This window comes from Anguilla anguilla, chromosome 16 (assembly GCF_013347855.1).
Source record: "Anguilla anguilla isolate fAngAng1 chromosome 16, fAngAng1.pri, whole genome shotgun sequence".
NCBI classification, from domain to species: Eukaryota; Metazoa; Chordata; class Actinopteri; order Anguilliformes; family Anguillidae; genus Anguilla; species Anguilla anguilla.
Window position 1 is genome coordinate 2323307 of NC_049216.1, and position 17533 is coordinate 2340839.

The 17533-nt window shown below is 48.3% G+C and overlaps 2 protein-coding genes across 2 annotated transcripts in view; one reads left to right on the plus strand and one right to left on the minus strand.

The window, feature by feature from the left end:
- Window positions 1–5939, plus strand: part of LOC118215092 — an 800072-nt gene extending 794133 nt beyond the window's left edge. Inside the window, exon 12 of the mRNA XM_035395528.1 lies at window positions 5861–5939. Coding sequence (XP_035251419.1) covers window positions 5861–5924 — 64 coding nt within the window. The 3' untranslated portion in view covers window positions 5925–5939. The remainder of the gene's footprint in view (window positions 1–5860) is intronic.
- Window positions 5940–12657: 6718 nt separating this feature from the next.
- LOC118215107 lies at window positions 12658–16788 on the minus strand. The gene is made up of 2 exons (XM_035395551.1): window positions 15522–16788; window positions 12658–12697 (listed from the first exon to the last, which is right to left on the minus strand). Exons 1-2 carry the CDS (start codon window positions 16548–16550, stop codon window positions 12695–12697), a joined length of 1032 nt encoding a protein of 343 aa, XP_035251442.1. The 5' UTR covers window positions 16551–16788; the 3' UTR covers window positions 12658–12694.
- Between the last annotated feature and the right edge of the window lie 745 nt (window positions 16789–17533).

Sequence of the window (17533 nt, forward strand, 5' to 3'; positions counted from 1 at the left end):
CACTCTCCCTTGGCCTCATATACCCGATATAACAGCCCCTGATCAACTGTGAAATGCGGGTTTGTCGTTTCACTCACCCCTGGTTGTAGCTGCCCCTCGATCTCCTGGACATTCCTCCATGCCTGAGCCAGGTTGGGGTCCTGAAGCTGTGCCGTCCCAAATCGGCTGTGGTCTCTGGTTGGGTCCCCCTGTCGGTGGGAGAACTCGGAGAAGGTCTCGCTCGGACCCACCTCTTCCAGGGCTGTTGGATTCTCGGCTCCTGCTTCTGAGGCGGTGGCGGTGGTGTCCTCAGGGCCGGGAGTGGGCCCTCTCACCTCTACGTCCGGGTCCACCGTCTCGGCTGGGTCTCCCCCAGATAGGCCCGCCCAGGCTGGTTGAGCGCCCCCTTCTGTTCGTCTGTGGGTGCGTCGCTTCTGGCTCCTGCGGCCGGTCTCTGCGTTGCGGTTCGCCGGAGCTTCCTTCCAGTACCGATCAAATATGACACAATCCCTTCCCACCAAGACCGGGACGGGCAGGTTCTCTACCACCCCTGCCCGTACGGCCACCGTCCCCCTTGGGGTGGACATGTCAATGGTGGCAGTGAGATATCGCTTGGTGTCACCGTGGATGCAGGATACGGAAATTTCCTCACCTCGGGCGACTCCAGCGAACTCTGGTCGGACGAGCGTCACCATACTTCCGGAATCGAGTAGGGCCTCAGTATCTCGGCCTGCAATTTTCACGGGAAAGGTTGGTGCTCTTGCTCCCTCATGTGCCCAGCATGTGGTGATGTACCTGCAGGGGAACGCCGGGGGTCCCGATGTCTCCGCCGTTGGCATGGGTTCGTCTCTGTCGGGGCAGTCTCGTGCGAAGTGGCCTTCCCTTCCACAGGTGTAGCACCGTCGTCTGTCCCGGTTCTCCCGGGGTGGGGGCGGGGTGGGTTCGGGTCGTCGCGGCTCCGGGGTTCCGGTTGCTCTCCTGCCATAACCCTTCTCTGTCCTGGATGTCCCGGCGGTGCCTCTTAGGGGTTCGGGTCGGCTGGTCCACAGCATCTCTTGGGTGACCTGGTGGTTTTCCAACAATGCAATTAAAAGGTCAATACTTTGCGGCCCCTGTTGGCCAACGTACCTCTTGGCATCTGGGGGTAGGGCCCGGGTGCATCGGTCCAGCACTACTCGGTCCAGGAGGGGGGGCCCGTTTCCTTCCACCAGCCAGCTCCGGGTTACATGACTCAGGGCAGCGATTTGTGCTCTCGCGGGTTGGTTGGGGTTATACGTCCATTGATGGAATCGTTGGGCTTTTGCCGGCAGGCTGTAGCCATATTGAGCCAAAATGGCCACTTTGAGATTGCCGTAACTCTCCGCCTCCACAGCCGAGAGGTCCCGGCAGGCTTTCTGGGCCTCCCCGGTCAGAAAAGGTGTCAGGATACTACCCCAGTCTCCTCGGGCCCAGCCTTCTCTGTGGGCCGTCCGCTCAAACAGCTCGAGGTAGGCCTCCACGTCATCCTCGGGGGTCAACTTTGTCAGCACATCCCGCGGCTTCTGGTTCCTCTCCCGTTACCTTGTCCTGGAACACAATTCAGTCAGTGCCACCTGCAGTGTTTCCTGCGTCTGCAGGAGTGCTTGAATAGCCTCCTCCATTTTTTTTTTTTTTTTTTTTTTTCCCTGCTGGTTTCCTTCTTGTCCGGTCAACCCGTAGCGTGGATTTGGAATGCCCGCATTCTCCACCATATGTGGTCTCCCTCACCACCCACGGTTGCAGTTGCCACAGCAATATAAGAACCAGTGCAGTGAGTCTCAGGATCAGTTAACAGAAAATTCATTTAATTGTATTAATTGTAGGGGGAAAGGGAAGGGGAAGCAAAAAAGAACAGAAACTTCTTCCCGGTCGGGGTATCAGTCTTCCTCCCCAGGGTGAGTACAATCCTCCTGGGAAGACAAAGTGAACAGTGGTTACGTGCGTGAGCTCGGGCACTGGCCAGCACGCTCCAGGTCGGTCTCCACTCCTTCCTCCCTTCCGCAAAAAGGTTGAACGTTGCAATCCTACAATTCCTCTTTCTTTTTCCCTTGTTGGCTCACAGCCGCTTACCGCCCAATGAACCGATGAGGAGAGACGCCAGGCGCACTAGCTCTCCCTAGTCCCGCGCAGCCCTCACTCCTCTGTGCTGCTCCTTATACCTTCGGTGAGGCAATCAGCTGAGCAGTCTCAGGTGTGCTGCAGCAGAGTGGAAAATTCCACATACCTGCACTCTGCTGCAGCCCTGTCCTTGGTGCTGATCCTTGGAGCTCACCTGGTCTGCAGCTTGCTGTCCCTGGTCCTGAAACCTTCCAATATTTCAGACGGGAGGTAATGTCCACTCACCACTTGTCCCAGCAGTCGCCGGTGGCGGGAGGCCCGGCCGCCCTGGTGCTTCTCGTGCTCTCTTGTGGAGCACCGATAGGGCCTCGGGGCGCCACACTACACATAACAAAATGGATAAGCACGAACTGAAGAAAGCAGGGGCAGTTGGTACTTGGTTAATACATAAGCATATAGTAAAATAAATAAAAACAAAATAAATGATTGGCTGTGACTAGTCATATAGCATAAATACTGAATAAGCACACGGTGACCTCTTAGTCTTAAGTGTTACATAAACAAGCTTTAAATCAGAAATAATTAAATCAGAAATAATAGTCTGGTCTTTATCTATCAGTTGCTTTCAGAGTCCTGGGCAGCATGGTGTCATAGTTGGTTTCTCCCTGGCAGGATGGCAGGGGCGAGGATAAGGAGGAAAGCCAAGCTCACCAGTTTGGACTTTTACAAATGTATAAGACAGAGATAAAGAAAACACACAGACACACACACACACACACAAACACACGTACATGCATTATTTCTAACTTATGCTTGTCCTTGGGAGGTCTGGTGCCTGGAGACGGAGGGGCCCGGAGACGGAGGGGCCCTGCTGCAAGGTCTAGGAATTTAGTGTTGTACAGACTTCTAGTTATGCTAGAGAACACTCTCCTCCCTTCAGCAGAGATGATCACAACACGCTTGTTGTTCAGCCATGGTAACATTAGCATTTGGCTGTGTTTCCCAAAGGGACAGAAATGGGGTGATCTGATTGGCAATAATGAAACCAAACCCAACCACACCCACAGTCAATTTATTCTGATCGAACCAGCCTCTTTTACAACTGTGCCACAGTTGTCCTAGTGCCTGGAGTCAATAAATTACTGAAATACCCAAATTCACCAGTGCCTTGCATTGCTGCTAGTGTTTGACAGTTGTGCCTTGACTGAGAAAATAGGGCCCAATTAAACATCTAATTTAATATCATAGGCTCAATTACATGAACAAAAATTAGACAGTCCTGGAAATGAAGTAGAAGATAATCATGAAAGAAATGAATGAAAGACAAAACAAAACCACAGCTTGTCTCTCCCACATTAAACCTGATCAAATCCAAAGATGCACAGCTGAGAAGCTAGACAAAGCTGAGACACAAGACCAAAGGCTCATGTTTGCTTAACAAGTCAACACTTTATAGCCTGTATTCAATGAACAGTTGTCCTTAACTTGGACTTGGACTAGTAAATGCACTTCACATCTTTTCTTCACAAACTCAGTTTGGTGAATTAATTCAAGTCATTGCTGTAATTGCCAAACTATTTGTGAAGAAAAAACATTCCTTTCTTTTAATTGCAAGTTTTAATTATAAGAACAAATGTTGTTTGAATCCCTGACATGTGTTTGAAAGAGGGGGGTTCCCCTTCTCTTCCTGGTCTAGGCATAATGAATTAATGATTAGAAGAGAGGAGAGAATTTTCTATACCCCTTTTTATATTTTACTTTTAAGCCACTTGATAGGATAACACTTCTTTTCAATGTCTATGTTAATTTTGGTTTGGCAGGGATACGTTTGGTTATGAATTAAATGTTTGTGTTTCTATGTTGTGAGGCTAGGGCAGGCAGTAAATGCACCATGTTACAAGGCCAGTAGTACCACCCTGGTCTCTGCTTTATTCTGGTATAGGCTGACCCAGAATCTCCAGCATAGTGCTTGTAGATAGAATGAAAATATGAAGGTAGAGGAATTGTAGGATATAATTGGGTGCCAGAATGAGGTCTTCTCAGGGAACTGTTAAAGTGACCTCTGCCCCCAGTGCCTGTTCTTGAATTAATTCTATGGCTCATCTCAGGCCAAAGCCTGGCCTGTACAGGGATTCTGAAGTTTCCTGGAGCCCAGAACAGGCTGAATGGTGTCTCCTTGGGCTGCGCCAGCAAATGTATCACTATATCAATAAAATAAACTCAAAGGTATCATTAACAGGAGTTCCCACAGACCTTTGGAATACCTTGTTTCTCTACCTGGTCATATGTAACATCAGAAGAACGGACACACAGCTAGTTATATGTGAACAGATAACTTCCTTGTGTTTCTGGTTCTAAAGTAGGGATGCACCGTTATTTCGGTCACCGAAAATGTTTGGCCGAAAATAGCAAAAAATAACACATTCGGTATTCGGCCGAAAGAGTGAAAATGCCAAAAATTTTGACCGAATGTGTGTGTGTTTAAAAAAAAAATGATTGTAACAAAAATATAGAAATAAATGTGATACTGTTTCGTTGCTCTCCTGCGGCTATTGATGACGCGTTAAAACAGTGCCGGTGTTGTAGCGAATTCAGTATCCTCAAAGCGAACTGATTCCCCTGTCCGAGCACGCGCGTCTCGCGCTTCGACTTTCATTTCAAACAGCGCCTTTTTGTGTGCATTTAGAACGGCTAATACTCACAGCATGCAGCGAGTAGCCTATTTGTACAGTTATTAGATATTTTACATTTCCCTTGATTAGTCAACAATCGGCACTGACTTATCTTTTGAAATCAAATGAAATATAGATTCCACCATTAGGCCACAGGTGAACATTTGTGGTTGGAAATCATGTTGGTTGAATGATGTGTGTTTTCTCCGTTTATTTGTTTTTTTTTTTTTTAGTAATTGTATTCTTGTATTGTACAAAGGAAATCAATAAAGATCTTGAATTACCTCCCAAAAAGATTTTTACTGAATATTATACTAGTATCAACTTTCTGTGGAACACTCCCTGCCCTCTATGTTCATTACCCCAGTTATTGTGCTTTTTACTATAATGCCTTCTGGAAAGGACTGAATGTCCAATAGACTAATAAAAGTTTTTTCATCACGTTGTCATTTTGTAATTTAATTTTGTCATTGAAAAGCATAAATCAAAAGCAAAATTGATTTAATGGTACAAATGGACAAATAAATGAAAAAATACCGGTATTCGGAATTCGGCCAAGTGTTTCCTTTTTTTCCAGTTTCGGTTTCGGCCAAGAATTTTCATTTCGGTGCATCCCTATTCTAAAGTAAATTTACTATTAACTGTATTTTAGCTTGCAGTGCGGTGGGCTATTTGTCACAGAAAACCTAAACTAAAGAAGCAAACTCACTGTCCTCTCTGGAAGATGTGCTTTATCCTTTGCATCTTTCCTTTTGGTGGTAGCTGTGCCAAACATTCATCAGCTTTGCAAGTTCCCTCACTGTCCACTTTGAAAGAAGGCAGCTGAACTTCTGGGATGGGGTGGGATCTTGCAATATAAAAAAGGGGCCATTTGGGTCAGAATTACATCTGTAGAACTGTCACAGTTCAGTCCAGCAGGATGTGTAAATGGTAAATGGACTGCATTTATATAGCACTTTTATCCAAAGCGCTTTACAATTGATGCCTCTCATTCACTAGAGCAGTTAGGGGTTAGGTGTCTTGCTCAAGGACACTTCGACACACCCAGGGCGGGGTTTGAACCGGCAACCCTCCAACTGCCAGACAATCGTTCTTACCTCCTCAGCTATGTCGCCCCTGTGTGTAATTCTCAGGTCCGAAGTGCGGCAGCTGGAGAGTGTAGCACAGACATCTTCCTCAGAGAATCATCAACCTTAAAATCCTCAATTTCACTCTTCATTACTGAACACTGTCATTTGTATCATTTACCATATGTTTTATGTATACCTAATATTATTATACTATAATATATGAACTCTTCTTTGCAGACTGAACAGCTGTGAACTCACACAGAAGTGCTGTAATATTGTGGCCTCAGCTCTCCAGTCATCAGACTCACCCCTGAGAGATCTGGACCTCAGCTACAATAAACTGGGAGATTCAGGAGTGGAGCTGCTCTGTGCTGGACTGATGAGTCCAAACTGTAAACTGCAGAGACTGGGGTGAGTAGTGCTGTGTACTGTGTGACATTAACTAAACAGAATTACTGATTATGGAAATGTAAGGGTTTGAATTTTGTCACAGGGAAGACTAATTTCCTGACTCCATTCATTTTCAAAACCTCTAACCTGAATGTTTGTGTGAATACAATTTTGCTCATAAGATTATTGACTGGGGTGTGCTCATGAAATGATGGGCAGCTTGACCCTCTATCCTGGAGAGAGACTAGCTACTGCTGCCAGGCATTCATCAAAGTGTGACATTAAGACCTTCAATCCTGGGAGGTAAATGTCCTGCTCATCCAGGAATCTAAAACCAACAACTATCCCTGGGATTAACCTAATTAAGATTTACCCCATTTGGGCATGACCTCTGTATCATTCTATTAAATAACATTTGGGAGATGTGTGCGCCTCACACAGAGCTCACCCCCAGAACTGAGTGGGCTACCGGCCTCCTGGTGACGTTCAGGTGGTAGAACCTTGCAAAAGTATCTGGAGAGACCCAGACTGCGACTGAATAAATTTCCTGTAAGGAGAGCCCATGGAATATGGCCCACAATGCAGCCATGCCCCTCGTAGCATGAGCCCTCAGGCCCAAAGGGGAGTGTTATCCTCTTTGAATCATATGCCATAACAATAGCTTCCACAAGCCAATGGGACAGCCGCTGCTTAGAGATACTTTTCCTTTACAGGCAGGGGCCCAGGCCCTGATCACTCTTTCTAAAAGCCTTAGTCTTTGTCATATACGTGCGGAGAACACAGCATATGCAGCCTATGCTCCTCGTCAGAGGAGAAAGGTCGTGGGTGAAAAGCGGCAAGCTCCAACATCTCACATGTGAAAGGAGGGAAGCTTTTAGGCATAAAGGCTGGATTGAGCTTAAGAAAAAGCCTGTGCATTTTAGGGGAGAATATTGTGCACTAGAGATGCACTGAGAGCACATGGAGTTCACTGACTCACTTAGCTGAGGCTAGTGCAAGCTGCAGCGCTGTCTGGAGAGACAACAATTTTAAATCTATCTCATGTATAGGCTCTAATGGCCTTAGAGACAGAGCCTCCAGCTCCAGTGATAAATCCCTGGAGCTGGAGATAGATCTTATTGGTAGTAAAGGATTTCTCTTTATCCATAAGATTCTGTGAAAAGCACAGCACGTCAGAAACAGAGCACTGGTAAGGCACTGACTGACGAGAGGCACACCATCTTTCAAACACCTGGCACTTATAGTCATGAAGTGACCTGGTAGAGGGCACTCTCATGCTCTGGATGGTTGCAGGCATGCGAGGGGGAAGCCCTAATGCATTGAGGTTATGCCTCTCACAGGCCAAGCCCATAGAGCTACTCTCTCGGGGCAGGGGTGGTGTATTTCCCCGTTCACCTGAGACAGGAGGTCTGTGCGTAGCAGGAGCACGCATGGCTGTACATAAAGGAGAGAGATAATCACTGCAGTAACATTTCCACAATCTGGGGATGGAGACACCATTCCCCGTACAGTGGGTTTCCCCTTGACAGCAGATCAGTGCTCGTGTTCAGAATTCCTGGAACATCAATCAATCAATCAAATTTTATTTATATAGCGTATTTCACAGCAATTGTCACAATACGCTTCACAGACAACCCTTGCCTAGACCCCCACAGGAGCAAGCCTAAAGCAACATGGGTCACGCGTAACCACAGAAAGTGACGGCTTCTCCAGACCAGCAGTCTGTTGGCTAGACCATGGAGCTGGAGGTGTCGTGTCTAGGAACCGACAGAATTCAAAGTCCAATCGCCAATCTGTAGAAAACAATTTCACAAGGGGAAAGACACCACAGCAGCAAGCTCTTCAGAAAAGTTAGACTTTATTTGCACAGGTGCACAAAGCCGGATCAATTCAGCCGAATTGAACCTCGATTGTCAGTTTCACATACATTTTATACACAAATGTACCCCACAACTCCCCTTAACACATTTCTAAAAATACCAGCCATCTGGTCTTCTTGGCACCACAATGATTTTGATTTTCCTGCTCTTGGTTTGGCCTGACCTTCTTGGCACCACAATGATTTTCTGTTCTTTAGACGATAACGTTATTGTGAACTGTTGCCCCAACTTTCCTTTATACAAATCTTAGTCTTTTTCTGTAATGTTTCTTTAAGCATACAAGTTACAGGATTTATAGCCTCCTGTACTTTTCTATATATATTCAGCTTACATAAGGGTCGCTGTAAAAATGTTAGTCTTCTAGTAGCTACTTCAATAGCGTTGTGTTAGTTTTGGAAAAATATTCGCCTTCTAGCCTTTTTACTTGGCAATAATGTAGTGTTAGTTTTCTGCTAAGTAAGTACGGTTTTTTTAAGCCTTCTGCGTTTGCTTTTTTTCTACAGTGGACACTGTGGTTTCTTGCGTTTCCATAAGCTTAGCTGCAACTACTGATATAGGTTTATTGGATTACATATTGATTATATTAGTGTATTGTTATACATGTGATATATTTTTATCATGCTGCATCGAGAGTTTGGAGGAAACAGTCTGATCAACATTGATGGGAATACCCTAACTTTAACATGTGACGTCATCTCAATCATGGGGAGTCTCAAAATTTTCCTACAGACGGAGCGCATGCCACCTTGGTGATTGACATATGCTACCGCAGTCATTATCGCAGCGTACGAGCACATGATGTCCCCTTAGACAGGGAAGAAAATATCCGAGTGCTGTCCATATAGTTAATAGCTAAAAGAAAACTGATTCACCATGTAACCCTCCTGAGACCCCCCACCCCAGAGAGGGATGTGTCTGTCCTTTTTTCCGTATGAAAACGATCCTGAGAGGGGTTCCCTGAGTGTAAAAGTCTGTGTTTTCCCAGTGACTCAGAGTTATTGAGTGCTTGTGTGTCATTGTGAGACAGCGATGGCGATCGCACACGGGGCTGAGGTGAAGGGATGAAATCAACCTCATAAAGCCCCTCATTCTTAACAGCCCCAGTGGCAAATCCTGAGAGGCTGGCACCATCAGCCCCTGTAGTCTGAGGCATGTGTGATACTGTACTCTCGAGTCGGGCTTGAACTGAGAGAGACATACACATACACACACTGAGATCCAAGATAGGAAGTTGAGAACCATCCTTCTTTGGGAGCTGGAAATAATGAAAATAAAAACTATGTTGGGTTCGATCTCTGGGAACCACACGTATTTCCCCCTTTTTGTAAGAGGGAAGGAATTTATTCCTCTTAAACATGGGAGTGCTCTCTTGTGTTTGAGAGTAAATGACTCTGTTGAAATGGGGGGTTCACTCTGAACTGGAGTCTGTAACCCTTGGCTATTGTCTGTAGCTTTTGGCTATAGTAGCGCTGCAGTGTTCTATGTGCTCTTCCAGGAGGGCAGTAGCCGCACTACTGTCTGTCAGAGCCACTTAGTGCAATTGGATGCTTCTATGGAGGTCTGGACCAGATGTCATTCCCTAGAGTTGGCTTTCAAACACAAGATGATGAAAGAGAAGTTTATCTATGACACCAATGCAGTGATTTGTTCAAGCAGAGATGCACACTTCAGTCATTGTGTAAGTAAGTAACCACGTACTTTGGATGCGCTGTAAGAGAAAGAGTACTTTATCATATGACAAAATATGAGAGTTAATAATAACCAGGAATAGAAAGCTTTAACAGTGTTAAGAGGCGATCATTTTATTTACAAGATGTGGCAAGATGGACTGGACACTATGCTATAAGAGAGGATAGGACGTGCACCTGAAGAGATTGTAAGATAAAGAAAAGGAACACAAAGAAATTGTGATGCATACCAAAAATTATTTTTATGAAAGGACTTTGGATAATGAAGTAAATAGTTTGAGCTTCCCTTAAATGCTATCCAGAGAACATCTCCCACAATCCACACTCGTTTACATTTGACAAAATAAAGTCTGACCTGACCAAAACTCTAGTACCTACCGCCATCCCCAGGAGACAATACAGGGACAGGGGTGGAGCATGGTAATTTTACTGACAGTAAATAAGGGACTTTGTACTACTGGTGTGCCCTAATGATTGAATATATCATTCCTGTATGTGTTGCATGTCCTGCAAGGGTTTACAGTGATGGTCCTTCTAAGGACTGTTTTATACTTCTGTGTAGTCCGCATAGTTTGCATGATTTGCATTGTGTGCGACATTTGCAAACGGGCAGAGCATTTATATGGCATGTTGTACAGGTACAAGTTGTGATTTTCCACCCACTTACAGATACCTTCAATTCAATATCTTTCATATCCTTTAAACTTTTATCACATCCATACTGTACGCTACGGGAACGAGGCACAGACGAGGCAGACAGTGCTGGCAACATGCCTGTAGAGGACTTTTATTGTGACAGCGGTATCACAATGAATGAAGACGGGGAAAAGTGAAACACAAGATGAGATCAGGCTACTCAAATATTGGGGAAAGCAAAAGTGCTAGGGTAGTGCAGGTGGGTCCAAAATTCAGGCCGTGAGGAGGGGCACGTCCGAGTCTGCCACAAAAACAAACAAAAAAAATCAGACTCTGTTAGTCACTCAGTGAGGGGGAAGCCAGCACACCCTGGAGTGAGACCATGAGGCCCATAGAGGGCCAGCAGCTACTCAGGCAAAGGGGAAAGTGGTGTGGAAAAAGCACTGGTATGCTGCCGGTGGCCTGATTGTGTCTCAGGTCCAGGTCTGAGTGTGGAGTGGAGGTGCTGAAACTCAGCCCTGTCCCTCTGGCGCTGTCCAGGTCTGAGTGCGGAGTGGAGGTGCTGAAATTCAGCCCTGTCCCTCCGGCGCTGTCCAGGTCTGAGTGCATAGTGGAGGTGCTGAAACTCAGCCCTGTCCCTCCGGCGCTGTCCAGGTCTGAGTGCACAGTAGAGGTGCTGAAACTCAGCCCTGTCCCTATGGTGCTGTCCATGGTGCTGCAGGCTGGCCGGTGAGACACAGGTGAAGTGGAGCTGAGTGGTGGCTGATGACAGGGAGGGGCGGGGCTCCAGAGGCCCACACCACAGTACATATATATGAGCATGTGCATTACTTCCTGTTACAGTGAATCTGCCTTTAGCTGTGTGTTAGTTTGCAGTGCTGTGGGAAGTTTGTCACAGAAAACCAAAAGGAAATAAGCAAAGTCACTGTTCACTCTGAAAAATGTGTGTTGCCTTTTACATCTTTACTTTTGATGGTGGCCAAACATCCTAAAGCACTGAAAACTAACTCACTGTCCACTCTGAAAGGTGGCAGCTGCATGTCTAGTATGGGATGGGAAGGTTAAGCCCAGAGAAAAGATCATAGAAATGGTAGATGAGCCCTTTGCCCCAGTTCAGAGAACTTACAGTATAAGAAAAGGGGACATTTGGGTCAGAATTACATCTGTAGAACAGTCAGAGTTCAGTCCAGCAGGATGTTTAATTTCCAGGTCCAAAATACTGCAGTTGTGGAGTGTAGCACAGACATCTTCCTCAGAACATCATCAACATTAAAAATCTCAATTTCACTCTTCATCGCTGAACACTGTCATTGGCACATTTCCCATATTAGATACATGCTTCATGTATACCTAATATGATAATACTATAATATATTAACTCTTCTTTACAGACTGAACAACTGTAAACTCACACAGAAGTGCTGTAAAACTGTGGCCTCAGCTCTCTGGTCATCAAACTCAACCCTGAGAGATCTGGACCTCAGCTACAATAACCTGGGAGATTCAGGAGTGGAGCTGTTCTGTGCTGGATTGAGGAGTCCAAACTGTAAACTACAGAGACTGGGGTGAGTAGTGCTGTGTACTGCGTCACCTTAACTAAATAGAATTTGTAATTATGGTTATATTCAGTGAAATATTAAAACACTCTTTCACTCTGTTTACTCCTCTGTCCACCAGCATTCTTTCTTTGCCCATATATACCTTACTCCTCTATCACAACAAGCATATGAAAGCAGGATAAAACCTTTTGAGGATTGCCAGGTTTGTGGTTCCTGAGCAGAATGTAAGGTTTCAATGGAGTCTGTAGTATCAGGTCACAGGTGATGACTGGATGCTGAGTGTCTGATTGAAATGGTAATGGATTGACCACCTGCATAGTAAAATGTTTCAGGTCTGTCACACATTGCAGTCTACATCCATCTCTATTATTCACTACCTGCTATGAACTCTAATGAAATCATACATTTACCCCACTCTCTTTCACACACTGACCTTGATGAAGGTGAGTTTTACTCATGTGTGTACATCTTGGTGGGAGAGTGTCCATCTGAACAACATGTGAGCTGCTGTTTAGATGCAGTGTGTAGCAAACTGAGTGCTACCGCTCGTTTGAGAGATGAGAGAGAGACAAGTTCTTTTTCAGGACGCGACTGCGTCTTTTTATTTTCCGGCCGCCACGCGGCTTTCTGTTCGCAATACACAAGGTATATGTTACAATTTCACGGCTGACTGCCCGTCAGCTCTTCTTCCTCCTCCAGTTCTCCTCCTTCTCTCTCTGTCGAGCCGCTTTTAAACGTCCAGGCTCACTGTCGAGGTAATCAGCACATTGTCAATCAATCAAACAATTAACTATCCGTGCTGATTAATAAACCCCAACAGCCGTGGCGCAGAGTTCCGAGAGCCGCCCCGCCCACTCTCTCTCTGCAGCCAACGCAAAAACCACGCCCACCTTACCACATACCCCCACCGCCCGACTTAGGCCGGGGAGCCATCCAGCCGATGACCGACCCCCCCCCCCCACCCCCTTCGGGGCGAGAGAGGAAGTCCGCCACCACCATCTGCGCCCCCGGCCTATGAACCACCTTAAAATTAAAGGGTTGTAGAGCCAGATACCACCGGGTGATTCGCGGGTTGGTATCCTTCATGCGGTGGAGCCATTGGAGGGGAGCGTGGTCCGAACAGAGGGTGAATGGGCGACCCAGCAGGTAGTAGCGCAGGGACCCGACCGCCCACCGGATGGCGAGGCACTCCTTTTCTACCGTGCTGTACCTCGCCTCCCGCTGGGATAGTTTGCGGCTGAGGTACAGCACCGGGCGGTCGACTCCCTCCACCTGCTGGGTCAAAACAGCCCCCAGCCCTCTGTCCGATGCGTCGGTCTGCAGGATAAAAGGAAGAGAGAAATTAGGGGTGAACAAGAGCGGCTCCCCGCAGAGGGCTTCCTTTACCCTCTCAAACGCTCGCTGGCACGGCTCCGTCCACTGGACCGGATCTGAGGCACCTTTGCGAGTTAAATCAGTCAAGGGGCTGGTCAGCTGTGAAAACGCCGGAATAAACCGTCTATAGTAGCCGGCCAACCCCAAGAACCTCCTTACCTCTTTTTTCGTCTTGGGTCGTGGACAGGTCGCAATCGCCGCGGTTTTATCCACCAGAGGTCGCACCTGTCCACTTCCCAAGTGGTACCCCAAATACCGTACCTCCGCTCGGCCAATCGCACACTTCTTTGGGTTAGCCGTGAGCCCCGCCTGCCTCAAGGACTCGAGCACCGCCCCCACATGCCGCATATGCTGTGCCCAGCTGCTACTGTGGATGATAACATCATCCAGATAGGCAGCAGCATACGCAGCATGCGGACGCAGCAGCCGATCCATCAGGCGCTGGAAGGTGGCTGGGGCCCCGAATAACCCAAACGGAAGTGTTCGGAATTGGTACAAACCGTCCGGAGCGGAGAAAGCCGATTTCTCTTTGGACTTTGCAGACAAGGGAATCTGCCAATAGCCCTTAGTCAGATCCAGTGTCGAGAAAAAACGAGCCGTGCCCAGCCGATCCAGGAGTTCGTCGACCCTAGGCATAGGATAGGCATCAAAATGTGACACAGCATTCACTTTCCTATAATCCACACAGAACCGAATAGAGCCATCCGGCTTACTTACCAGCACGATGGGGCTATTCCAGGCACTGTGGGACTCCTCTATTACACCCAACTCCAGCATGGCCTTTATTTCTGCCTGCACCAATTTCTTTTTGTGCTCCGGCAGTCTATAGGGGCGGGAACGTACCGTTACTCCCGGGGGGGTGTCGATATGGTGGTGTATGAGGTTCGTGCGTCCTGGTAGGGGAGAAAACACATCCGCAAACCGTTTTTGCAACATGGCAAGGTCTGCTCTCTGACTTGGCGAGAGGTGGCTATCTGAAAGGGGTGGGGTCTGATTGATTGAATTTGCTACCTCCGGCCCCAGCTCGTCCCTCTCCTGATCCACCGTTACCAGAGAAACAGCCACCACCTCTTTCCAGGCTTTTAATAAATTGAGGTGATAAATCTGTTTCGCTCCCTCTCTATCAGCACACTCCACCTCATAGTCAACCTCCCCAACTCGTCGTGTGACCACGAAGGGCCCTTGCCACTTGGCGAGTAATTTTGTACTGGAGGTTGGAAGTAATACCAGGACTTTATCTCCCGGCGAGAATTGACGTAGTTTCGTCCCTCTATTGTAGTGCCTCTGCTGACGTTCCTGAGCCTCGAGCAAATTCTCCCGTGACAACCGACCCAGTGTATGGAGTTTTGCTCGCAGATCCATAACGTATTGCAACTCATTTTTGCTGGGGCTTGGACCGTCCTCCCAGCTTTCTTTAACTAGGTCCAATATTCCCCGAGGTTTTCTACCGAATAACAGTTCAAAGGGAGAAAATCCCGTGGAGGCCTGGGGAACCTCCCGCACTGCAAATAATAGAGGGACTAACCACTTATCCCAATTTCGGCTATCGTCGTGAATGAACTTTCGAATCATGGACTTCAGAGTTCTATTAAACCGCTCCACAAGCCCATCTGTTTGGGGATGGTATACACTGGTTCTAATAGAGCGGACGCCCAGTAATCCGTATAGCTCATTTAGTGTACGTGACATAAACGAAGTGCCCTGATCAGTCAGAATCTCTTTCGGGATTCCGACCCGGGAGATAATTTGAAACAGAGCTTGCGCAACACTCTTAGCTGAAATATTGCGCAACGGCACTGCTTCGGGATACCGGGTCGCATAATCCACCAAGACCAACACGAAACGGTATCCCTGGGTGCTCCGTTCAAATGGCCCGATGAGGTCCATAGCAATTCGGTCAAAGGGAACCTCTATTAAGGGTAGTGGGCGCAACGGCGCTTTTGGGGTGGCCGGGGGGTTCACTAATTGACATTCGGGACAGGACGCACACCACCGACGTACGTCCGCCCAAATGCCCGGCCTGGTAACAAATTTCCACGGGTACTACCGGATACTTGTGCACATCTCCATGCACACACCGAATGGAAACCCAGGGTGCCTTTACCAATGCCTCGGTTCGAACCAGGTTTTGCTGGATCAGGGACTGCATAGCCCCTGAATCCAACAGCGCCCGGTGTTCACTCCCTTGCACCCTTACCGGGATGCAGTACGCTCCCTCCTGATCGGGAGCGGAAGTGGGCGGCCCGACCACCCGGACCACCTGCCCCACTTCCATAAGTGGACAATCGCGGCGCAGGTGACCCAGCTGTCCGCACCGCCAACACCCCGGTCCGAGCGTCTGAGGCGCCCTCTGCGAGCCGGAGCCCCCCGCCACTGAGCCTGGACCTGGAGAGGGAATCGGAAAAAAGGGGGGATTAGTTTGAGGCAAGGGAGGGGGCAGAGCCCGGGGGACAGGGAAGGGGCCAGCACGAGGAGGGGGTCTCCTCCTAGGCGCCGGTTCCGGCCGTGCTTGCTGCTGGGCGCTGGGGTATAGCACTAGGTGGTCTTCCGCCAGGGTAACCGCCCCCTCTAGGTTGGTCGGGCGATGGCAGCGCACCCAATTGGCCGTTCCCTCCGGCAACCCTTCCAGGAACTGTTCCAGTATAACCTGCTCCACCATGCCCCCGGCGGACCGGGTCTCTGGTTGCAGCCAACGCCGGGCCATGTGGGTTAGCCTTTGGGCGTATGCGAAGGGACGGTCCTCCGCCACCAGTTTCGCCGTCCGGAACCGGCGCCGGTAATCCTCCGTGCTGCAGCCCAGTCGGTCCAGGATCGCCCTCTTCACAATCTTGTAATCCGCCCGGGCTCCGGGCGGCAGTCCATGCGCCGCCTGCTGGGCTTCCCCAGTTAAAAGGGGCAGGAGGTGTACAACCCACTCCTCGTGGGGCCACTGACACGCCTCCGCTGCCACCTCAAAACTTTCCACGAAGGCCTGGATGTCATCTTCGGCGGTCATTTTTGGTATGTGGATCCGGAGAGGGGATCGGGACGGCGGGTCCCGGGAGCTGGTTTCCCCGGCGGCAGCCAGCTGTCGCAGCGCCTGGGTCTGGAGGGAGGCTTGTGCATGCAGAGCCTCCATCTGCTCTGCGTGTACGGCCGCCTGCCGCTCCTGCATCTGGGCCATCCCCTCCAGCATCCTCGCCAGCGCTACGAGAGGCTGCGCCGTCTCGCTCCGGTTTGGGTCCATCTCTGACCTTCTCTCTCTCTCTCTTCCTGCCGTCTCCCCGCACGGGCCACCACTGTAGCAAACTGAGTGCTACCGCTCGTTTGAGAGATGAGAGAGAGACAAGTTCTTTTTCAGGACGCGACTGCGTCTTTTTATTTTCCGGCCGCCACGCGGCTTTCTGTTCGCAATACACAAGGTATATGTTACAATTTCACGGCTGACTGCCCGTCAGCTCTTCTTCCTCCTCCAGTTCTCCTCCTTCTCTCTCTGTCGAGCCGCTTTTAAACGTCCAGGCTCACTGTCGAGGTAATCAGCACATTGTCAATCAATCAAACAATTAACTATCCGTGCTGATTAATAAACCCCAACAGCCGTGGCGCAGAGTTCCGAGAGCCGCCCCGCCCACTCTCTCTCTGCAGCCAACGCAAAAACCACGCCCACCTTACCACACAGTGTTACATCATTTAGTTTAGTCACTCTTCTGTGGTTCGAGTCCCAAGCCATAGTCTAGATAGTATACCACTGTAAGCAGGCATGCTGTGTGGAATAGCCTGATTCAGAGCTCTGGCTCTAGTTCCTATCATCTAAAGGATAACATCATTTACAGGAGTATTTCTTAGATAAGTATTCGAATTCTTTCAAGTGCCCCGACTTATTGCATTTTTTGTGCAGTTTATATTACTCCACAAGGTCTACCAAACATGTTGATAAGGGGTTTTAAAAGAAAAAGATGACTTAATATATCAGGCTTTTATTATCATTATTATTATCATTGTTACAACAATAATTAAATGCAACACAATAATTAGCCTGTTATATTCGCAAAAGTGTGCACAAATAAAATGAATGGATGGATTATAGGGCAAGGACACACAGAAAATAGGTGCAATGTGCTGAATTTTCAAAAGACACCACGTTTTAAAGTATCTAGTTTCTACCAGCAGTGAAAGTTAGTGGCAATAATCTGTTGTGGTGTTCTTATACAGCCACTAGATGGCGATGCA

Excerpts from the sequence above, each read along its gene's own strand:
- LOC118215107 (XM_035395551.1), bottom strand. The coding sequence starts at position 16,550 with ATGGACCCAAACCGGAGCGAGACGGCGCAGCCTCTCGTAGCGCTGGCG.